This window comes from Daucus carota, chromosome 4 (assembly GCF_001625215.2).
Source record: "Daucus carota subsp. sativus chromosome 4, DH1 v3.0, whole genome shotgun sequence".
Classification (NCBI taxonomy): domain Eukaryota; kingdom Viridiplantae; phylum Streptophyta; class Magnoliopsida; order Apiales; family Apiaceae; genus Daucus; species Daucus carota.
In genome coordinates, this window is record NC_030384.2 from 42,203,842 (window position 1) to 42,228,386 (window position 24,545).

The 24,545-nt window shown below is 33.7% G+C and overlaps 3 protein-coding genes and 1 long non-coding RNA gene across 14 annotated transcripts; 2 read left to right on the plus strand and 2 right to left on the minus strand.

Moving 5' to 3' along the window:
• Positions 1-5,840: 5,840 nt before the first annotated feature.
• On the minus strand, positions 5,841-6,869 carry LOC108217709 (pentatricopeptide repeat-containing protein At1g31790). Its single transcript, XM_017390590.2, has one exon. It carries the CDS (start codon positions 6,867-6,869, stop codon positions 5,841-5,843), a length of 1,029 nt encoding a protein of 342 aa, XP_017246079.2.
• A 3,051-nt stretch (positions 6,870-9,920) lies between these two features.
• On the minus strand, positions 9,921-13,341 carry LOC108218005 (uncharacterized). Its single transcript, XM_017390927.2, has 4 exons — positions 13,047-13,341; positions 12,754-12,888; positions 12,563-12,633; positions 9,921-11,188 (listed from the first exon to the last, which is right to left on the minus strand). Exons 1-4 carry the CDS (start codon positions 13,209-13,211, stop codon positions 10,873-10,875), a joined length of 687 nt encoding a protein of 228 aa, XP_017246416.1. The 5' UTR covers positions 13,212-13,341; the 3' UTR covers positions 9,921-10,872.
• Positions 13,342-15,974: 2,633 nt separating this feature from the next.
• Positions 15,975-16,864, plus strand: LOC108216768 (uncharacterized). Its single transcript, XR_010290863.1, has 3 exons — positions 15,975-16,192; positions 16,290-16,320; positions 16,430-16,864. It is a non-coding gene; the product is annotated as an uncharacterized LOC108216768 (long non-coding RNA).
• Positions 16,865-19,194: 2,330 nt separating this feature from the next.
• On the plus strand, positions 19,195-24,340 carry LOC108219406 (uncharacterized). Of its 11 annotated transcripts, none has more exons than XM_064091795.1 (14): positions 19,195-19,559; positions 20,116-20,191; positions 20,430-20,593; positions 20,697-20,754; positions 21,268-21,353; positions 21,464-21,605; positions 21,861-22,116; positions 22,192-22,258; positions 22,345-22,405; positions 22,521-22,590; positions 22,665-22,755; positions 22,871-23,221; positions 23,296-23,514; positions 23,745-24,340. In XM_064091795.1, the coding sequence occupies exons 2-14, from the start codon at positions 20,170-20,172 to the stop codon at positions 24,093-24,095; spliced, it is 1,938 nt and encodes a 645-aa protein (XP_063947865.1). In that variant the 5' UTR covers positions 19,195-19,559; positions 20,116-20,169; the 3' UTR covers positions 24,096-24,340. The 11 variants fall into 11 exon arrangements, with proteins under 11 accessions (XP_063947865.1, XP_017248326.1, XP_017248328.1 ...); XM_017392837.2 differs by having other exon boundaries at positions 19,205-19,559; positions 20,424-20,593; positions 22,665-22,776; XM_017392839.2 differs by having other exon boundaries at positions 19,205-19,559; positions 22,665-22,776.
• Positions 24,341-24,545: the final 205 nt, after the last annotated feature.

Sequence of the window (24,545 nt, forward strand, 5' to 3'; positions counted from 1 at the left end):
ATTTGTGTTCTTCCTCGACCATCATTGCTCAAAAATATCTCTTAGACAAAATTTCCACTAACTTTTTTGTACGTAAACTTTGTATAAAAATGATTTGATTATTATATTTCAAATTTTCTTTTGATAAATAAAATGGACTACTTTATAATCTCATTCTAAAAAACATGTAAAAGCGGTTTGAGAGTGTATAAACAAGAAAAAACTTATTGATTTTTGTACATTACTTCATTAAGATTCTAGATTTGTTGAGAACTTCCAATAATTGCTCAAAGTAGTACGTGTTAGTTTTGCACGACTCCATTATTTTTTTGTCTTTAAAAAATTCTAAATTTTTAACAAAAAAATGTTTTCCAAATACACTAAGAACACATTATTTTGGAGTGTAAACAAACCGAAGAAATTGGCCTCAAGTAGGTAAAAACGTTAACGAATTCGAAAAAAATAAACGTATTCGATATACTTAATTAATTGGTCGATATGAGCTTTTTAGTTATATGACTCGACTCGACTCATATTCGACTTAAACTTGAGTTCGACTAATTAAACTCGAACTGGTAAGGTAAGGTGTATATATTTAAAAATAATAATCTTACGTACATAATTTATATAAAAAATAGATTAACGATAGCCAATTATTTGAATGACGATTAACAATAAGTTGCAGAACTATATTTTATTGAAGTATTAAAATTTGTGTCTCGTTCACGTCTTTTAATATATACTATTAGCTAGGACAGAGAAAGTATCCATGAACGAAACGATCCATAATTTATTTGATAATGGATTCACTGATTTCTGCCGTTGATCACGATTTTTAGAATCTGTAACATATGATCAAAAAAGGGAGGAAAAGTGAAACCGTCACCATATCCATTCTACCTGAATACTTGAATACTACTGGGTAATTATCTATAATTTTTGAGTATTAATATTTGACCAAAGAGGAGGGGAAAAATGAAACCGTCACCATATCCATTCTAGCTAGATACTACCGGTAATTATCTATAGTTTTTGAGTAATTTTGTATAAAGAACTGTAGATAAGTGGCAAAAATTTGAATCCAGTTTTTTTTTGTTAATTTCCCTCTTAATTCAATGTTTCAAATTTTTATTTTCATTTTTACTTTAACTCTGCATTAATGGGGGCAGGAACTTCAATTTAGATCCATATGTATTATGGTTTTTCTTCTGTGACATTTGTTTTTTTTAGTTATCTTACTCGGTATAAATTGGCAAGACAAGTGCGTTATTGATCACAAATTTTGGTTATTGACTCATATAAGTTGATAGACACATGTTTTATTGACCCCAAATTCTCGGATGACAATTACGGGATTTCAACTCGCAGCTAGGTGTGAGTTTAATGACTCATATAAACTAGATGGATAATTGCGTTATTGACATCAAATTCCGGAATTTCAGGTTTGTGTGACATGGGACACGAGTGTTGAGGCAGGCTCCGTGATAGCCTTCGAGTTAATGTTGTGTTTGGTTGGGGTGAATGATTCCGGAAAGAATGTAATGAAAAATGAACTATCTTATGGATGATTTTTAAGAAATTTCATTCCTTCCTCCATTCCATTCCCTACATCATATGTTAGATTTCACCCCTTCCATTTGAGATAGAATGCTCCATTCTCTCTCATCCTCAATTTCTTCTCAAATCTCATCATAGCAATTTTGCACTCCTTCAAATTTTTTAAAAACTTTCTTCCTATCTCTATTAGTTTTAAGTATATTTTACTCATTCCATTCTATTCTCCCCAACCAAACACAACATAAGGGTCTATGGGGACCGAGTGATGCAAACATTTTCATATGTTAAAGTTATAAAAGATGCAATAGTAAAAAGTTAGGTGCACAAAATTGTGTACATAAAATTTGTACATAATGAGGTATTGATGTGGTGGATTTTAATTGAGCTCATTCCAATAAAAACTCACCCCATATTATTACGTACAAAATTTTGTACACAATTGTGTACACCAAAAGCTAGCAGCACAAAAATTTTGCCGCCCATAAATAGGACCAATGTCAAATTTCATTTTATGAAAACAAGAATCCCATGCAAGACATTCGCTAAGAATACCTCTTACATCAGTTATCTATGACATTTGTTTAACCTTTTATGTACCTAAACAACATCTTCCCATATGGTAAGTATGCTGTTCAGATTTGTACAACAGGTCACCAGTAACAACAAACACTGGCTACAAGAAACTGAAAATGAAAGGAAAAACATTAAACTCAAGCAAGCAAATAAGAGTTGGCACAGACCGGGGCAGCTAGCTGGGTTCTTCCTTACTTCCTACCACACTTGACTATAATCAACCTTGCTTTACTTGCTTCAGATGCCTACCAAATGCTTCTCTCTAGTTCAGATGAAATGGCACCGGTTGCTGGCAAGGAAAAACATGAGTAGCAGCATTAGTCTCACCATTCTTCGGATTTGTGGCCACGGCCAGTTTCTTTCTTGCTTCAGCCATTTTCTTTCTTAGTTCAGCTATACGCTTCTTATAATTCAGCTATGGAAAACAAGAATCAAATTAACTTTTCAATTCTTATGAACAGGTGTAACAAAAACGTATATACACAGAAGCACAAACAAGGACCTCACTGTCAATCCTCTCGATCGGAAAAGAACATTACATATATGCTAGGATAAAATTACAAGATAAACTCTCAAATTTTCGTAAACTTCTAATAGGAACTCATAAGAATTGGATCTTGAAAAAAGAGGTATATATGAAGAGAATAAGTACCTCTTCTTCTTTCATAGCTTTGAGAGCTGCATTCTCATTCAAAAGTTTTTCATGGTAAGCCAGGACTTCGACTATTCCCTGCAAGATTTGATTATAGTGGAAAGTTAATTACTGTTTACGAACGGGTAATTAACAAAAAAAATACAGCCCTGAACAAAATTAAGAATACAAAAATTAAAGGGTACTCACAGTTTTCAGAGTTTCTCGACATTCAGTCAATTCGGCCACCTTCACCTTCAACAACTCCTCCTTGATCTGGAAAAAAGAAGCCAAAATCCAGATAAATTAATCTACAGCTATAAACATGCACATACACACAAAATCAAAAACTCGCGAAACAGAAATTAACCAATGACACCATTCAATCTTGAATTCATGAACCGGAAACCACAAAAGGGAAAATAAAATTAAATTTATATACAAGCAAATAGATACACACAAGTACAGATACACATACACATGTACATACCTTAGTGGAGCCAGATTTGCGGCGTGGTTTGAATAAGCTGCGATGCTCACTGAGAGTGAGCGGAAGAGGAGCAGCGGTGTGGCTGTGGTTGTCGACGAGCATAAAATCATCTGCATCAGCAACATCAATGGCGGATCGTCTTTTCTTTGAAGCCCAGGTGGTGGTGGAGAGAAGAGAAGCAATTCCAGGAGTGGGCTTGGAGACCAGGTCAGGAAAATCAAGCAGGATAGCAGCCACCTGGAACTCAATTTCACCAGCCCACACATTTCTCCTCCTCCTGTTGCTGTTCCGCATTCTTTTTCTCTCCGCCATCTCTCCCTCTCTCTCCCTCTCTCTCTCTCTCTATCTCTTTTTTTAATTTCTAAACAACCTGGGGCTGGGGTGGGTGTGGGTGTGGCTCATATATAGTGAAACAAGCTATAAGATTCCCAGACTAGGGTTTGTTTTTCTGATTTTTTTGGGCGGAGTTTTCTGAGTTGCACTGCGGCTGATGTGCTCTGGTTACACTCTGCTGGTTTCTCCGGCTTTTGCAAGATTAGCAGTAAAATGAGATATTTCCGATTTTGTTTTTATTTTTTAATTGAAAGAATTTTTAAATATAATTTAAGTATTTAAATTTTGTAAAGGTTCTAATATTTGGAGGTAAATCTATTTAATTTTATTGTATTTTGCTTTAAATATTTATAATTTTTCTAGTGTATGTATAATTACAATAATGTAATTCCTGATTTCTAAAACAAACTAACATGGTTTTATAAATTGTGTATATATATTAAATTTCTGTTTTACTCTATCAAATGTTTAATATGCATGTGACGGTCAGAACGAGAAAATTCTACATATATTTTACAATGAATTTGAGGATGAGAAGTTCTTAATTCATAAATAATTTATAATAAATACTTTTATTAAATAGAAATTATATAATTATATAATTAATTTGTAATTTATAATGAACTTAATTTATTAATAAATATATTTATTTTAACAAATTTTTAGAATTATTTCTTATTAAAACAGAAATAGTATTGTTTTTTTAATAAAAAATGATTGCATTATTATGAAATATCACGCAAAAGGATCTCCAGCAACGTACTTGGAGGAGACGTAAATATGTTTGGACAAGAATGTCAAGATTCACAGTCTATCATCCTGTGAATTTGCGTAAACCTAAAATTCTATTTTCACGTTAGCGCCGTTACTTGTGTGTCAAGTATTATTACAAATACCCCGCCCTTTTATATATTCTTAGGGTCTCGTTTGCATCCAGGTCCTGAACGTGTGAAACATATACCACATGCACCTGGCGCCATTTCATTTTAAAAGGAGTAAAATAGAGTGTATATGTGTATAGGTTTTCGTATTTTGTGTATATCAAGTTTGAGCAAGAGGTATATTGTGTTATGCAAAATGAGTTGTGTACTTACGATACTTCCTTTAAAACCAGTTTAACACCGGCAGGTAGGAAGCGTTTTCTCGAAAGTTGGGAGAGCTAACCGTTCATGAATACGGTGAATGGTTATAACCGGTCGTGTTGGTGTCAACAATCAAATCGGTTTCGGGTCAAGTTAAAATTAAATAAATAAAATTGAAAATTAGAGTTCTTAGAAATGAAATTATAATTTCAGGTCATTCTGTGTTCATTTCGGATTAATTAGGTGATTTTCGGGTCACTTTGCAGATTTTGTCAAAATACGCGAATTTGACAAATTTTAAAATACGAGGATAAAAATGCGTGAGAATAATACAAATATTTTTTTTTTTGAAATCAGAATAAGACAAATATTAATATATCAAAAATATATTTATACATGTATTTCAAGAAAATAAATAAGTTTCTTTTCCATAACAATTTACATAATTATTTGAAAAAATAAATTTAATATTATAAAATAGTTAAGTGATTTATTAATTAATAATTACATAATTATTATTTAACAAAAATCTCAAAATATCCACAAGCCCAATAATCTCCAAGAATCAAGTGTATACTCTTGCTTAAATATGGACTTACAAGATATATCCCATAAGTTATTATATTTTAAAGTGTATTATATTACTATATTCATAAATGTTAATTCTGAAATTATATTTTAGAATAACAAATATTCATAACTGAAAACTACTCTCTCTCCGTTTTAAATAATATATTTAAATAATAAAATCGGAATATAATATAATATTTAAAATATTCATTATAATAAATTTTAAATAATAAAGCAATTATTTAATTAATAATAATAATAATATAATATTTTAAACAATAGATTTAAATGATAAATTCAAATAATTAAATTAGAATATAATTTGTGTACCGTATTTTCAAACGTGATGTAAAATTTGAGTAAACAAATTATTTTAAAATAAAATTTGGCCGAAAACATGATACTGAAAAAGAAGATGACAGTGGCATGTAGAATATGGGTAATTTAACTGTTAAGGCGCCTGGTAGTAAAACACATAACAACCAGAAGCACACAACACAACTTTCACGATTATGAAAATTACAGCATGCAGCTAGATAGTAAACTTGGAATACACCGAAGGCATAAGTTTGTAACCCCAGGTGCACAACAATACCAGGCTTATCACCTATGAGGCTATGACCTATCAACCAAAGGCCCCCAATATGTTACTGCTTCCACAAGCACACCTCAATTCATTTAGCACTGATTCTTGTGGCTGCAGATCAGCTGCCTGCATTTCATAAAGAATTTTAATGGCTTCAATGTATTCCCCATCTTTCATATATCCTCTAAGCATGGCATTCCAACAAGCGCCATTTTTCCTGTCTTCATTCATATCAAAAACTCTCTTTGCATATGGCACCAACCCGACTTTACTATACATGTCAACTAATCCGCATTGCACATAGCTTTTAGAAACCACGCCAAACTTTATGGCATGTGCATGAACTTGTTCACCACACAATCCTCCGTCACCTAATCTACCACATGCTTTAAGAACACTAGAGAACGTAAAACTGTTCCTCTTCACTCCCTCCCTCGTCATCTCCCTGAAAACAGTAAGCGCTTCATCGAAACGTCCTTCCCTGCATTTGTTCACAAGTCTAGCAGTCCAAACAACAGTATTGCTACAAGGAACTTGATCAAACACAAAATCCGCACCTACAAAACATCCATTCCGCCCATAAAAGTCTATGAGCGAGCTGCAAACAAACAAATTCTTTTCAAAATCCACTTTCCATAACAACCCATGAACTTGTCTCCCCAGTTCAAAATTGTCGGTCTCCACACAAGCCTGAATAACACACACCAAAATCCAAGAATACGGAAACCAAACCACATTCCGATCAGCAAACTTATATCTCTGCATTTCAACAAACAGCTCTATAACCTCACTATAATCAGCACTACTCATATAACCAGCGATCATAGCAGCCCACGAATTAGGATCTTTATCATGCATATCATCAAACAGTTGGCGGGCAATACTCATACATCCACAACAACAAAACAACAACAGGAATCGATTACGCAATGACAACCCAAGACTGATGCCACTATTAGCCATATGTTGATGCAACAAAATCGCTTGATCAATGTCTCGAGAAGAAGTGCATTCTTTGAGAAGAGAAGTGTAAATATCAATAGGTACAGGTATAGAAAGACAGTCCATTAAACGGAGAACATCTGAGATAGTATGGTTGGGTTGTGGGAGTTTTTTGGATTTGGGTTTGTGAATTGGTGAAGGGAACTTTTTAGAAAATTTAAGTTTGGTTTTTGTACAAAGAAAACTAGTTGTTGTTTTCGTTGAACTTGGGATTGGGTTACAAAGAAAAACATGGGAGCGATACAACTGGGGATTTAGATGTAAAGGTGTAATAATACTCATCCTCTTCATGTTTCATTCATGTTATTTGGTTTCATGTAAAAGAGTTTGAGGTCTTCTGCAGCTAAGAGCATCTCCAAGAGCCTCCTTGTTGGCTCCTAAATATAATATAAAAAATGTGGCTCTTAGTAATTTAGGACAAAGTTAAGAGTGTAAACTCCAACAATACTCTCTACATCTCTTCTCTATTTCATATTTTATTCATATATTGGGCTCCACTATAACAAAAAAGAGGGAAAGATGGAGGTTGATTGGAGGAAAGGATTTTTTTATTGTGAAAAAATAAGTTAGGAGCCATGTGGTGGCTCTTAACTTTGAGGAGAGAGAAACAAGAGGCTCTTAAGATTTAAAAGCCACTTAAGAGTCTCTTGGAGCAACATTTTGGTTCTTCCTCCTCAAATCTCAAGTTAAGAGCCTAAATGAAGAGCCTCTTGGAGATGCTCTAATAACATTTTCCCCGGGTTTCAGATCTACACGGACAAATGTGTGTGGGTCATTTCACTCCCTTTATATACTCCCTGTTCACTTTTAACATTTTCACATATATTAAGAAAATTTAAGTTTGAGAAGAAACTATCAATACTCTTATTTAATACTCCATTATCCAATACAAATTTGATGAATCAGTGAATAATAGTCATGATATTTTCAGATTATTAAAAATTTTTGCTTTGGTTATATAAATGGACAGATAAATAGGGACAAGATTTTACATCTAAAGTGGACGGAGGGAGTATTATTTATGTCACAACTTTATAAATTTCTATATATATATTTTAAGATTTTGTATAATTTTGTAATTAATATTTAATTTTAAATAAAAATATATATATTAAAATTTTATTTCAAAAAAAAGATTTAAAACATATAAAACTATATTTTATAAAAAATTTAAAATGTGCTCTTAAATGAATCAGTGAGATGGAGGAAGTATTATTTTATCTCTTTTATTTTATTGAAAGTATCTATAATAGTTAAAAATTTATTTTATTTATTGGTTATAGATTTATTGTGTGATAGTCATAGTAATTAAATATTGGTTGCATACTTAATAAAAAATCTAATATATTTTAGAAAGTCATATTTATTTTCGAACAAGAAAAAAGAAATATACAATTATTATAAATATTGAAAATACTAAATTCAATTGGAAATCAATTATGACACTAAGTTATCGAGCACATATGTATATTTGCACATGAAACAATAATAGATTTAGTTATAATTATATTTAAATAAAATATAAATAATTATTAAAGATAACACATTCATTTTTTTTTACAGGATGGATTTTCTGAAATAACTTTGTGTTGTTTAAGAGACAAAAACAACTTTTTTTTTTTTATAAAACTTTAATATATTAGACCAGAGCAAGAAAAATGTAACTAAAAGTGATGATACATATTCTAATTTGTAATAGGACAACATACTATTATGGTTCCAATTATTATTATTAAAATTCACTATCATGTATGATCCATCAATATGCATATAGTGACTTGCATCTTCAAACTTGGCATAATAGTTTCAGAATATAAAGAATGCCTATTAAATTTATATGTCAAAATGAATAATTAGTGAACAACAAAAAATAAAAAGAAACAAAGACAAATTGCAATTTTGGAATATGTATTATAAAATTTCAAATATGACCATGGTCGTAACAAAAAAAAAAAAAAGAGACAAAATTGAAAAGTTAATCACCCACAAACATATCATCATATACAAAATGCCAACATACCTTTTTTTTTTTTTTTTTTTTTTGACAGAAATTCACTTGCTCGTATCGATAAAACGCCAGTACTCCGAGGAGTTTCTTTCATTCAAAAAGCTTATTATCTAACCGAAAGACATGAAAATGTCTCCGGAAGTTTAGACAATAAAACTTAATGTCCGAAATAAAATGTCCCAAGCTCCAAATCCACGCTACTTCCACCTCATCCCTGAAACAATACGATTCATTAATAACAGAAAATTAATAAATTTAATTATTAAAATAAAATAGTCTGTCAAAAGATGGTATAGTGTATAAAAGATAAATAAAATAATTAGTCAAAATAAGATGATAAATAAAAACAGAAAGTATATCTAACCAAAGGGAGACCCTTTGGCTAGATACCATTGGTTAGATATATATTACAAGCTAGATAAATACTAAGAAGATAATTAATAATATAAGTATTTAAATATAATAATAACTAAAAGTTTAAGAAATAAATTAAATATGATAATCAAGCCAACAAAATGGCACCAAATTGCCGTATAGAAGGCCAAAATCTACGCCACCGATCATGGCCACCAATAAATGGTACAAATAAATTCCATAAATTCCCTAATCAAGACTGCAAGTAATTGTACACCAGTTAATAAATTGCATTAAACTCTAATCAATGATGATTAAAACATTTAGATCAAATATTTATTAGCAAAACCAAGAGAAACAAAATAAATTCAAAAAAACAACAATCAAGCAAGTCAACTAGCCATATAATATAACTGAAAATTAAATCATCATTTACTTCTAATAAAGTCAATTCAATAAAATTAAAGTTGCAGGAAATTACTAGTTTTACAAAACAAAACCTAAAATCATGCAAACAAATTAATCAATAATATTCTATTCAAAATCACACTAAGTGATAAAATCATCTCATCATCATCGACAATGAATCATCATAATCTCGTCATTGTCACTAATCATCAAAAACTTGTCATTGTCACTGACACAAACCATATACAAACTCTTACCCCTACAAGCCTAAAAACACAAATTCTAATAAACTTGTGACTCGAAATAAATTGTTAAAATACAACAAACTATGCACAGAGTTCAAAAAAAAAAAAAAACAAACTATGCACATAATATATTGACTAAAGCTCTCCAACTTTCACATCTTCTAGATAAATCAACAAACAAAACTAAATCATTGTACACCACCTCCAATAATTGATTATCATGCACAAATATAAAATAATAAGAAAATCCGAGTTCTAACGAAACACTATTAAAACATACGAAATTGTATACACTAATAAAACAAAAATCACATAAACATATAAACATATAATTTAAGAATTGGATAGAGTACACCTTTTGAATGTCGAAATTTTGACATGTATATGAGTCGAATGATAAAGGGACCACCGTTTCATATGTTAACATCACCATTCTCATTATTTGTCCATCCGGTGCTGAATCGTTGAACGGCCTCCACATATAACCATTCTCCCTCGTTCACCACTTGATCCGCGATTTGTGTAGATACATATGTTTCGTATGGAATATGTTAATCCAAGATACATATTTGGAATTTTATTAATACTAGCTGATATGGGTTAATCAGAATTAGGTTTGTTGTTGATTAATTGATTGGAGTTGGGTTTTGATGGAAAAAAGTGGAGGGCTGTTGGCCGGAACTCATGTCGACAAGGCCGACGGAGTTTCGTGGCGGATGCAAGGAAGGGGGGCCGGAGAAGAAAAGGGGGAGAGGAGAGAAAAGGAGGAGATGAATTTATTCGACTTTTGAAAATAACATCGATCTAAAATTGATCAATTTGATGAGAACAGAACTTGGTCACATACAAAATGCCAACATTCTTGGTCACGTCATTCATCAGAAATATATAGAATTTCCTAACACTTCTCATCCAAGCAAATCCATTTAAACATATAGTACTTTTTGGGCAAAACTTAGCACATACTAGGAGCATAGGCAGTTTGACAATTTAAATGAAACATAGGGCAATTACATAAATTGTAATAACCATTAATAGTATGATGGTTGCTTAATTATGTGGCTTTTGATTTCTTTCCTGCTCTCGGTTTCTTCCCTCTATTAACGGGTGAAGCAAAGTCATCATCTGAATCATTATCAGTTTGATTATCATCAGACTTCCTCTTGGATGATTTTACGGCTCCTTTGGATTTCTTAGTCGTAGTTTCCTCTGTTGCCGAAATAATATTCCTTTTAACAGTACCAGATTCTTTCTTCACTGTGACGACAGCTTTCATTGGTGAAGCTAGTTTTTGTTGCTGTTTCATCTGCAATTTCTTCTGACACACTTTAGATGCCTCCTCAAAAGTTAGCAAGCCAGACTCCATCATCCTACATGCATTCAAACATAAAAATCTCCACTAAATCGGATCATACAATGTACTTTGAAGAAACTGTTTAGATGTGCATAATGATTAACATGAGAGCCAAACTGTCAGTCATTTACAAATATCAACAGGAGTTTGGCAGCTTGACAAAGCATGTCAAATATAAAGCCTAAAAGCTTGAGAGCTGTTATAAAACATCTTTCACTTAAATAATTTGAAGAAAAAGGTTTCCTTATTGAAATCCAACAGATCAAGAGATACACTTGAACATAGAGATCCATAATATAGTAAAAACCGGCGCAACAAGTGCTAATGAAGGGTTGGTCCCCATACATATCAGACCAAATCTGTGACTGACATACAAATTACAAATGCTAGCATGAAAGACGAGTGGGTCAAACATGATGCATATAACATTCATTGACCAATTTCCTGTTTCTCTGGTATAAGTTGTATTATCAAACAGAATAGAAACAATTCGAAGTATTATTTGAATTTTGACACAACTTAATTAACTTAGGCATACAACAGAACGATTTCCAGCCGCTTAACCAAGCAGTACGTAGTAAATTTTATAGAAGAAACATATACAGGGGTCATAATGGTACGTATGGCATGGATGTTTCTTCACAGGGTAACTTTGGCAATTTTTAGTTATGAGACCAAACATATACAGGGGTCATAATGGTACAGATGTTTCTTCACAGGGTAACTTTGGCAATTTTTAGTTATGTATAACACTAAAATCTCATGTTAGCTGATCCTAAAGGCAATAACACTGCCACAAATACAAGGCTCTGTATAAATTAGCTGTAAATACTTACTAGCTAGCTTTAGGAAGTAAGCATGAACAAAGCAAAGTATATTTTACCAAATTATGTTGCAACTTGCAAGCAAGTTGTACCATTGTTATCCTTTAACCATAATAATATCTTAGTAAGTTTAATATACTAGTTTGTCTTCAAATTTGACTATAAATCTATAATTCTAAACGATTTATCATCTTGGATAAGTTTAATTTGATACCCCGCACACTGTCTGGCCATGATACTTTTTTAGCGAAATTCATAACATGCAATACATGTCTTAAGTCACCAACTTGGTCCCATAATGTGCCCAAATACTCTGAGCTTTCCCGTTCACCCCCCTAGCATGTTGGCCAAATACCATGCACAGAAGATCTCACAAAAAAGACTTGAAAACCATTATGAGGATAACAAACCATTTCAATAAAACAAACTAAACATATACTACATTCCATGAACTGGGCTTAACCAGGGTACTCATCCGTATATTCACAAGAAATTCAACCATGTAGCAAAGAATAACAGCTAAGACTTGTATTAAAAATCGAAACAAAGAACAAATAAAATGTTACCAGAAAGCAGCCATCTCACTAGTAGGCACTTGCTTGTACAAGGACTCGTAAAAAATCCTCGACGGGTCTCTCTGAAAAAATTGTAGTTACATATCAATGTAAGACATTACCATTACTACAAAACAACATAACAAAAATGCCTACAAATTTATACAAACAGCGAAAAATCGAGAAAGAGAAGCAGTGAGTACTTCATCAGGAGGGTCTCGTTTCTGGCCAGGCAGATCAAAAATCTTCTTCTCCCTTTTTTTAACACCATTATTCTCATCTTTTACCCCAATCTGATTAATCACCTCCCACTCCTCCTCCTTTTTAACCCTCTTTCTCTACACACAACAAAACACCGTTATCATTACTTCCATAGTTACATACATATCTCAGATCATTATAATCAATACAACACTTGAAAAATAAAAATATAATGAAATGACTAAAATGACACATGCAAGAGTTATTAAATGAAAAGATTGAATCGGGTCGGGACCTTGTTAGAGCTGCTGGTGTTTGCAACGCTGGGCTTTTCATCAACATCGTCATTCGGAGATGGTTGTTGAATTTTGGGCTTGGTATCAACAAAATCATCATCATCGTCATATGTTTCTTCTTTCTTCACCTTAGACTTGACGCCTTTCTTCACTCCTGATGACATTTTTTTATTGCTTTTTGGATTAGATGAATTAGCGTGAGTGAAATTGTGATAGGGTTCTGTCCGAGAGAGATAGAGCGGATTAGGAATGAACGAGAAAGTCGGTTTCCAATTTCCAGTACTGCTTCAGCGAGGTTAGGAGATCCGGTGGGCCCATTATCTTACGTTTTGGGTCGGAGAATCCAGTGGGCCCAATGTACCATGTAATTTTAGGCCACCTATGCCAAGAGCATGGTTGGATAAGTTTCAGTTTAACCCGGAGAATCAAAAAATTTCTGTAAAAAAAAGTGAATCAAAAAATAATTTAAGTAAAAAAATGTTTACTAATATATATATATATATATAATAAAATTTGAAAATTAAAAATTTAATGAAAGACATTTCATAAAATAAATGTCAGCCCAAAAAAATATTGAAATAGAGAAATTCTAAAATGAATAAATTTTATGCTAGATGATAGTATGACTCCCCAGGAAATAGAGCTATCACTGCTATATTTTATCTTTAAAATATGTAAACCACACCCCTCGCATTTTAATGAATTGTTTTTAGTTCATAGATTTTAATGGATTGTATATGATTTTGATTTTGTGCGAATTCTTGCTAAAACGTCGCAGAGTTGATAGGATTTAAACACAACACTTCAAAATCTCATGGATTTTGGTGGGATTTCAAAAAACTTAAAATACACTGAAGATTTGTCATAAAATCCATCATTTTATGAAATCCAAAAAAAAATCCATTAGCATTTGAATACCATAAGATTTTAATGGATTTTAAACAATTTCAATTGAATACCATCAGCTTTTAGTTGATTTTAATTTAAAATTCTAATTGAATACCATCAGATTTTGTAGCATAATTTAAAATCTCAATTGAATACTACAATATTTTAATGGATTTCAAAAAATCCCAATCGAATATACTCGGGTTTCATGAATAAAAAAATCTTTAAAATCCCAATATTCCAATACACCCATGTTAGACTTTTTATATAATAAAATAACATCACAACCTAAAAAACAATATTAAATTTTTAAAAAGTTATGAATTATCGATAATATAAATTTATCTCTTAGTAATTTAGATTTCACTAATAATTATGAATCATATTACTTGAAATAGATATTACTCACCACCCAAACAAAAAATTTAAATTTCTAAATTTAATGTGAAGACTGGATATCGTGTTTGGCAAGATTGTGCCGCAACGTCAAGTTGAAGATCGAATAGTGTGGTCCAAGTCGACTGATGGAATATATAATGTGAAGACTGGATATCGTGTTTGGCAAGACCTTTATACTGGTAACTCTAGTTGTACTCAATCAGAGGGTTGGCGACGAATTTGGCGATTATCGATCCCTCATAAGGTTAAGATTTTTGTTTGGAGATTGTGCAGGAATAATGTCCCAGTTCGAATAAGGTTGATACATAAAGGTGTTAGACTTCCAATTACATGTCCCATGTGTAATGCGGATGTTGAACACCTTCTTCACTTATTTTTCGACTGTAGATTTGCGGAGAGTTGTTGGCAATCTGTTGATCTCAAGTATAACATGAGGGAGGTGTATTCAGCTCCAGATTGGTTACTTCAGAAATTGGCCACTGCTAAACATGAAGAGATTGTCTCTATCTGCCTGGTGCTTTGGGGTATTTGGTTTTGGAGAAACAAAAAGGTCTGGCAGAACCAATGGATGAACCCTACAATTGCTATGGAGAACACGTTTAAAGTGTATAATGAGTGGAAGTCTGCTCGTAAAACAAGTGTGGACAGGAGAGCTGTGAACGTTAAGGGAGCCAGCAAATTGAGAAGATGGCAACCTCCAGAACCAGGGGAGCTGAAACTTAATGTTGATGCATCATTTTTCCCGGGACATGAATCTTTTTCTGTAGGCATGGTACTTCGTGATCAGGAAGGAGCATTTGTAGGAGGTAAGTGTATTTCGTTACCCCGGCCAGCAACTGTAATGGAGGCTGAATGTATTGGTGTAAGGGAGGCTTTATCATGGATTATGGAACAATCAATTCAGAGGGTTACTCTTGAATCTGATTCCCTGCTAGTATGTCGAGCACTGATGGAAGGCACGGTGAATTTGCTAGAAGTTGGTTATATCCAGGAGCAGTGCAGACTCATGCTTCAAGATTCTCCAAGTATTCGTTTATGTCATGTTCGTAAGCAAGCTAATAGGGTAGCTCATTGTTTGGCAAGAGTTCCCTGTATGTTAAATTGCTTTATTGTGTTTACATCTCCTCCTACTCATTTGGTGGAGATTATTTTGGATGATTTGAAGAAGTAATGAAAGCCTTTTGTTTCAAAAAAAAAAAAATTTCTAAATTTTAGTTTCTCAATTTTAGTTTCTGATATTATAACGCTGCTATGCCTTTGCATTATCTAAAAATTGGGTCGACGGTCATGCTTTTAGTCGGCAAGAAAAGATTTGAAGACGACAAAAGTCAGAAATTAGGAGTGCTAATGATTGTGACTCTGCCAGCCATATTTGCTGGATTTAAACATGTTAGCTACCTCTCACTGATTATACTCACACAATCACATATATCCGTTTTATGCATGTCCGGCCGCAGAATACTGGTTCAACTCGAATGATATATACGCGAGTGGAGCCATCTATAAATGTTGATTGATCAGTCCCCTCAGTCGTAGTCGGTGGCTAGCTAGCTAACACTATAGCTCCTTTCATTTTCGCAGGTCGATATTGCTCCAGCTAGCTTAATTGCCTGATCAGCCCTGTCCCATTTACGTACCATTATACAGCTAGCACAAGCCGAGCTCCACTTGAAAATTCTGTTTATAAATACCAGCAACTCTCTTAATCCCTATTATCATCACCAGCACACATATATGTATTAGCTTGTTGAATATTATATATAGTTCAATGGCCATATCAAAGTCCCTGATTACTTTCATATTTGTTGTCATGATCTCTCTTCTTCTTCTGCAGGTTGTTCATAGTGATGAGATGACGGTATGATCATGACTTTAATCTTTCAATTACAAAAAAAAGTTACTCTTTAATTTCTCCTGTAGCCCTTGATGATATCTTTCTAAATTAATTGTTGCAGATGAGTAGTGGCCGCTCTCTTCTCCAGATCGGTTAGTATTAATAAAAGCCGTTCCTACGTAGATTGCTCGTCAATTTTATGAATTTATCTCATTTTGATTGGCTCTTACTCCTTAATAATGATGGACCCTGCGTATACAGATTGCGGGGCAAAGTGTGCAGAGAGATGCAAACTATCAGGGAGGCCAAATCTGTGCCACAGGGCATGTGGGACTTGCTGCGGCCGTTGCAACTGCGTGCCACCTGGTACTTCCGGCAACTATGATGTTTGCCCTTGTTACGCTAATCTCACGACCACCGGTGGCAAAAAGAAGTGCCCTTAATTACTTCTTCATCTATATGCCGAAACATTCTGCCACTTGCAATGGATCAATATGCATCTACAAATTTGCGTTATATGTTAAATATTGTAAACGATCGTGATGAGGGTTTATACATGTGAGTAATAAAGAAGCACACGTCTAGCTGTGTGGAATAGATAAATCATGAGTTGATTATCATGAAGATTGTATGTAGTTTCAAGATGTTAAAAGTTATGTGGTGTTCCACGTGTATGTATAGTCTGCTTTTGAGTTAGATTGTTGTTTTTGTTGCTGTACTAAAAAAATTTACTTTGTATAAGAGATATTGCTAGAAAATCGGGTAAATTTAATATTAACTTGATGTCATACGAATTTGATCTTAAATTTAATTGTTAGCGGTAAAAAATAACCGGTATTTCTTGCGGTGAGGTGAGCTTGTAATTCAGAGAGCTTTTTTTGGGACTCATCTTACAGGTTGATACAAGAATCTAAAAATTTGCCATTTTCAATTATAAGAAATTTGTTTTTTAGAAACCCAAGATTCCACTCGCGTGGCTGAGAATTGAGATGCATGTTTTATTCTGAGGAAAAGGAAAGCTCCTGCTTCTGCTTCTGCAGCCGCATAAATTACTAACAAATTTATTTAAATAGATAAATTAAAAATTACTTGGCATTATAGGCAATAACTTAAGCTGTCTCTAAATTATTTTTAAATAAAAGTTGTCCCGAAAACAACACTGTGCAAATTTACTATTCCCTCCGTCCCAATGAATTATATACATCGGGATCGGACACGGAAATCAAGATAAGTGTAAGAAATGTGTAAAGTTAGATGAAAAGTGGGTAAAGTGGTGGGACCCACATATTTTTTAATAATAAATTTGAGATAGTGCAGTAAAATAGTGGGTGTAATAGTGTTTTTATTATTATATAATCGATATAGTGGGAGAATGTAGTGGGTATAGTAGTGTTTTATATTATAAAAAGTTACTATTTTAGAAATATATAGAAATGATAGGATATCCTAAAAAGGAAATTGTATAGAATTGATTGGGACGGAGGGAGCATGGTGGACGTGTGCGGCAGCATAATAGTTTCCGTAACAGTGGACACAAATTTCATAAATATTTACAACTGTGGACCAAAGTGTCATCATTCATACTCTATACTCTTCTCAACTGTAATCACGCTCTATGCATGACCGCCACACTGTTTGCAGAGCCAGAATATCAAATCATTATCCATAAACTCAATTCTTTATTGTTCCCTCCCACCTTTGTAGCTTCCAACCACTAACCACATCTCTTGTGGCCGGCGCGTGTCCGATGTAGATCTACTCAACTGAGTAAAAACATTTTAGAAAATGAAATATTAATGACAAGCACATACTTAAATGAGTAAGGAAAAGATAATTATAATATTCCTAAAATAACTTCTATTTTCTAAATTTTCCATTTTTTGCAAAATTATACTCCCTCCGTCCCATTTTAACTGCTTTTGACTTTTTTACACGTATTTTAAGATGTTAAAAAAATCACATATAAACATAATTATTTTTTATAAAATTTATATCAAATAAAAGTTCGGAATCTAAACTTTTATTTGATATAAAAATTGAATTTTTTAGGTGAGTGTAGATATTATTTTTTTGCACATCAATATACGTATTAAAAAGTCAAACATCTATTAAAATGGGACAGAGGGAGTACTTTTTTTTAATCAAGTGTGATTGTGTGCTCTTGCTGTTTTGTAAATTTGATCATCTTAAGAGTTAATTTAAATTTATATAACTTAATATAATTTAATATACAATCAAAATTATATATTACACATATTAATTATGATTTCAGAACATAATAATTAGTTATTTATGAGGCAAAATTTGAGTTTATTCTCAATAATCGACCACAAATAAATATTGTTAATATTAATTTGACGACTTTAAAAGAATAGCAGATTTTTTTACGCGAGTTGAAACTAGTTGAAGATGGTTGTTACAAATTTATTAATTTAAATTATGATCAGTAGCCAATTAAAATTCAAACTTCCACCACTATAATAAATCAAAGAGTTTTTTTTTTTTTTGAAAAGATCAAAGAGTTATAATATTTTATATATTATAATTCATTCAAACTTCCACCACTTAAACAAATCAAAGAGGTAGATTTTTTTATCTATATTATAATCCAAACATATTCTAAACAGATAAAAAGTAAAAACAGATAATAGTGTACATCACACTAACCACAAACGCGTGAGGGACGAAATGTACATGCCCGAGAACTAGAATCCGTCGGACCGTACAAGTAATAATAATATCAAAATGAAATAAAACGGAGTAGCAAACGAGTATTCACTTCACAATTCACATGCATGGGTTGTTGTCGACACGTGGCCATATGCAGCATCGGCACGTGTATTTTGCTACTACAAAATTAACAAAAAACCCGCTTGAATTGACGTGGCTGCCACGATGGAATTTGATATTTATTGATATTTTAATCCAACGGCTGATACGCCAGCTCTAGGATGATCCGTCCGATCAAAATAGAGTCACGAGTAGAGGTGTATTATGGTAACAAATCTTTCCACAGTGCAGATACATTTCATCTATTAATAACCTCCATTTACATGTACACACGCATATGTAGAGAGATAGAGAGAGATTGTGAGATATAGAGAGATAGAGAGTGAGAGAGAGATTGTGAGATACAGAAAGAGAGAGAGAGAGGGAGAGAGATTGTGTCTGTTTATTTTGTTAGCTCTTCTCGAGATTTGTGAATTCTCCTCATAACTGTTTTTCTTTGTCTTGTGTACACACACAATTACACACACATGAGTGTCATGTACATGACTGTGTTTCTGAGCTGATTTTTGCAGTGATCTACTCATCTTTAACTTTAACACTGCAATTGATTTTGGGTTTCGATTAATTTCCCAAGATCTGAAGATTATCACCAGAAATTGTGGTGGGTTCTGTCTTCTTTTTCTTGTTGGGATTAAATTTCCATTTTTCTAGTTAATTCCTTGTATTTTTCGAGTTTTTGCATGAGGCCTGATTTTTATTCCATGATGATCATGTTTTAGAAGTGGTTAGTTTTGTAAAAGGAACCTGATTCTCTCAACACAAAAAGTGACAAGTTTACTTCTTTTTACATTTCTTGAGAGAGATTGAGAGAGAGATTGGGAGAGAGAGAAGGCTGGTACCATATGCATGTTTACATTCAGTTTCTCCACTTTTTTGCCCCCTTCTTTACTGGTTTAATAATTACTGCTATTATAGATACATACATATACATGTATCATACATACACAGAGTAAAGCAAGAAAAAGAATTAACCAAATTCTCGCCTCCCCAGTTCTTTCTTCTCAACTTTCCGGTCAATTCTTCTGTTAGAAATCAAACCCAGTTGTTAAAAGTATTGAAATATAATAAAGTTTCATTCTTTTTTAGATTGGTTTTGATAAGCTTGAGCCAAGTTATATTTTTCTTAGTAGATCATGTCACTCTTGTTGTATTCGCAGAAATGGACAAGACTCCAGATGTAAGGCGTGCAAAACCCAGTCGCTCCTCCTCAAATGTTACTGCTCAATCTGGTTGGTAATTAATCACCTATGTAATTTTATTTTTATTTTTTCTCTTTTTATTCCTTGGGGATAATTATGTATCTCATTTAATGGGCTTGTCTCTATCTGCATATTCTGTTGTCTCTGCGTGTGTAAATGTGTGTTGATTTTCTTGTAGATAATGCAAGTCCTTCTGGGTTTTTCTTAATGTTCCTTGTCAACTGTGCTTTATTCATTTCTTGAATTTTATGTGATGGGAATTGAAGGTTCAGATTTCAAGAAGTTGAGGAAAGATAAAGTAAGAAGATTGAGTTTTGTTGATAGACTTTGTGACAAGACCCCTGATTCTGAAATGCCTTGTGTTCAATCTGATGATGAAGAGGATGAATATCATCCCTGTGTTACTAAAAGCAAGAGAATTAAATTACCCAGAAAGGTATCTTCTTTTTTTCCCCAGATTATTAATGGTTTTTCTGTCCTTGGGAGATGGTGAATGGTTGTTTATTGTCATGACTTTGGGTTTTGTGTTCGAATTACAGTTTTTTGATGATTGTCAGAAAGTGGATCATTCCTCTGTTCCTCGGAAGCTAAGATCAGGTTTGTGATCTTGAGAGTTTTTAGTGATCGTTATGAATATTGAATTGTTGATACAAGTTCTTTGTTTTGGATTTAGGAAGTGAGAAATTGTAGTTGGGTTGTCACTGTTGGGTTTCCTCAGGACTCTCTCTCTCTGTTTTCTACTTTATCTGCCTTTTTTTATTTGGTTTTTACTAATTTTTTGAGCCATGTCAGATTCCTTTGCATCATTTATTTTTGCTCAAGTTTTATGCATCCCAATCTCCCATTTGTGACTTTATGCTTTTCAGCCAGTTGAGTATCTCTTTATTCAGGTTGATTGAGTAAATGGATCATAATTCCTGTGTTTGTATGATGTGAAGTTCTTTTTACTGGTGAAACTTTACCTATGAACTTTTAATGTAAGATTTTAATTTTTTTTATCTCTACAAATGAGTCTTTAACAAAAGATAGGTGACAAAAACCAACCAATAAGAAAGATTCCAAAGATGTGATGAAAAATTTAATATAATTTACTTGATTTACTTTTTACAGCTATTAGGAAGCGTAGGCGAGAGTCGATTTCACCACACTTTCCAGAAGTAAGAAGGCTAAACCTTTCTGCAAATGGGATCGAATTGGTGAGATGATATTAATGCATCCAAATTGAAAGCACTTCATTAATTTAGTGATTTCACATTAATGTGATGTGCGATGAGTATTGTTTGGAGTGACCATTGTCTTTGTGCAGCAACCTAAGGAATCAGAAGGCTCTCCAGGACTAGCTTCTGTAATGCCGGTCAGCAAAGACGAAGAAGAAGTTGCTGAAACTCTGAATGCATTGGCTGAAATGTTTTCAGACTCGGATAAGATAGAGATGGCTAAATCAACAGGTAAACTGTGTAATGCAAAATCTTATGATTCACAAACAAAAAGTTCTTACTTGTATTCTAATATCTCATTCATTAATGTTTTTCTTCATCCAGTCGGTTAGGTGCTGTTTCCTTTGTTGGGTCTTGTAAGAAGCACAGACTTCATTTCTTACATTTAAAGTTTTGCTCCACTTCTGTTATACAGTCTTCCTTTTTTTTCCCCCAGCTTTCCAGTACATTGTTAGATACTTATGTAGACTGTTATAAAAACTGCAGCTCCAGAAGTAGAGAAAGACTTACGGTCCCCTTTCACCACTACCGCTCCGGGGGCTGCCCAACACTCATCAAACACAGTAGGTTCTGCCGATGAAGCGGAAAGAATCCAATTTTCATACCGTAGAACAGAGGCTGATATGCACAGATATATTCCTAAATTTAACTGCACAAAAGTTCCAATACTTTCCAAGTCTTCATCAGCCAATGAAAATTGCTCTAGTTTTCCTAGTCATTCTCAGCTCAGCCGGGAGATTGGGTTGGTACCTTTTGCTTGTGGTTTTTTAGTTTATCGTCCTGTTGTTGATTATTTTATGTTATAATTATTTGGCAGATTAAAAAGGCCCGCGCACAACTTAAACATGGCTAATGAGATATATAAAGAGCTCGCTGATGAATCAGTATGATTTCTCTCTTGCTTCCTATCAGTTACTTTCGTTTTTATAGAACATCAATTTATGTGTTCTCTTTTATATTGTCTTTCTAGGTTTCAACTTTTAAGGGTCAGAATGAAGTACGACTTGGTACCAGGGAGAACAGGAATAATGGTACATATACCCTATCTTTTATACTTTATGTTGAAATCCACTGACTGGTTCTGTATTTGCTGCTTTCGGAAATCAAAGTGCTGAGTTGAGCTGAATTTTGATTTTTCACAAATAGGTTCAGCATTATGGCCAGGCTTATCTTCAACAAGTGTCCATAGTGCTAAAACTCTGGGATCTCCTGTAAAGTAATTCTCTGTCAAACAGCTAACATTTGGTTCAAAACCCTTCTTTTTTCGGTGTCTCATGTAAAGTATTTCAGGTTGTCTGCTGCTAAAGTTCCTACTTGGCTTGGTATCTCTACTAGTACTGCCAGGTCGTGTTCTTCAAGGAATGTTGCCATATCTGAAAAGGTATACAAGCATTGCGCAATGGTAATGTAATAGAAAACCTTTTCTAGCCAGGTTTAGATATCTTCCTGAGATTAATTTATAGAAGTATCTGGTGATGAAATATACAATTTTATAGGAATTTCAATCTGTTGTTGATGAAAAGAAGATGCGGAAGAAATGTTCTACTCATGTTTACATAAGTCGACTGATTAGGGTCTTAAAGGTAACCGAGGCAAAAGACAGTTTGCCTTTGCAGCCTACTCGATTGACAGCACATGACGAATCAAAGAAAGGAGCAATATCAGAAGAAAAGAAGCTACAGATGATCAAGGAAGGCTCGGCTGGAGTTGTGTTCACCAGTGACATAGCCTGTTCCGGTGGTGAGGACAGCCCAAGCAAACTCAGCAGTGCAATCGTCTTGCATAAGAGGCTCCGTGATGATCTACAGGGTTCTACCAATTCTGGGCCATACACTACACATAAGCAGGTAACCTTTACATCTCAGCCATGTCCTGCTTTTCTTTTTGCTTGTTGTAGCTGACCATTTAATGATTTCACCAGAGTTCCAATTTTTTTGCTGCGTTGCCTGGAAGTTCTGGGGTGGAACATGAAAGCGCTGGACAAGTAAATGGACATCGACCAGAACCATCAACAGAGTCGAACATTCCTTTTCTGTATCCATTTACACAAAGTTGTAGAACCAATCCACTATCCCTGCCCCAAAATTGCCAGCTCTCTACTTCTCTTGTTGACTCAGCAGCTGCAGGAGCAGCACCAAAGGTGATATTTCTGTTCTTAGTACTGTAGTTAGTTTCACTGTTTCAGTTTCTACTTATGAATGGATAAAACTGCAATATATGATATATTTGCTAGGTGCTAGCCTGCTAGTTGATGTCATGCCATCTAGCTACCATAGGTTTCTAATTTCCTATTTCTCTTGGTTGAACAAATTTCATGGCTTATTTTCCTCACAAGGTATAAATTCTAACTTGCATGTATTCCGGGTACAGATACAGCTACCTCCGTATTTAAGCAACACGAAGTCCGTCACATCATCTCTGATGAGCTTACAAAATCAGCAGCAGCACCAACAATGGCTTTGGGCAGCTCAACTTACAGCTCCTCGCAAGCCTGAGGAATTTGCTGCTGCAGCATCACATGTTCCAAATTGGCAAAACAGCAGACAAGAGTTTTCCCACATGCAGTATGGTCAACTCATTCACCCCGCGGCACTAGAAGTTCTTGGCCCCAGATATATCCCAGTCCCAACACAACAACAGCATCTCATGTCTAGCACATCCTTATTTCCCCAAAGTAGGGTGCAAAGGTATAATCATCAGCTGTCAACTAAACATGGTTAATGGAGGTGTATACCGTCCCGATAGTAGAGCAGCCATGTTGTGCAAAGAGCATATTTAGAGCTGGAGAAGAGAGTGCAGCAAGAGATGAAACCATACAATGTATATGATGGAGCGCGATTTGCCCACAGTAAATTTTTATCAAAAGATCATAATGTCAGCTCTCTCTATATCAAACTACACATGTATTACATATTACATATGACCTGCTAGTCTCTTAAATAATTTTAAACACCAACATTTGGTCATATTCGTCACCAATTAGACATTTGATGGCTCTTACTGTCCTGATAATAACGTATGAAGAGAATCAAAAGTTTTTACTGGTACACAAATATATCAAATGCCAATGGCCCAATGTTATGAGAATATCTTACTTCTGTTGGCTTCCAGCTTATGTTATACTGTAGGTTAGTTGGGCTAGTGGGTGCACAGGTGTTAATTTTGTCTTAA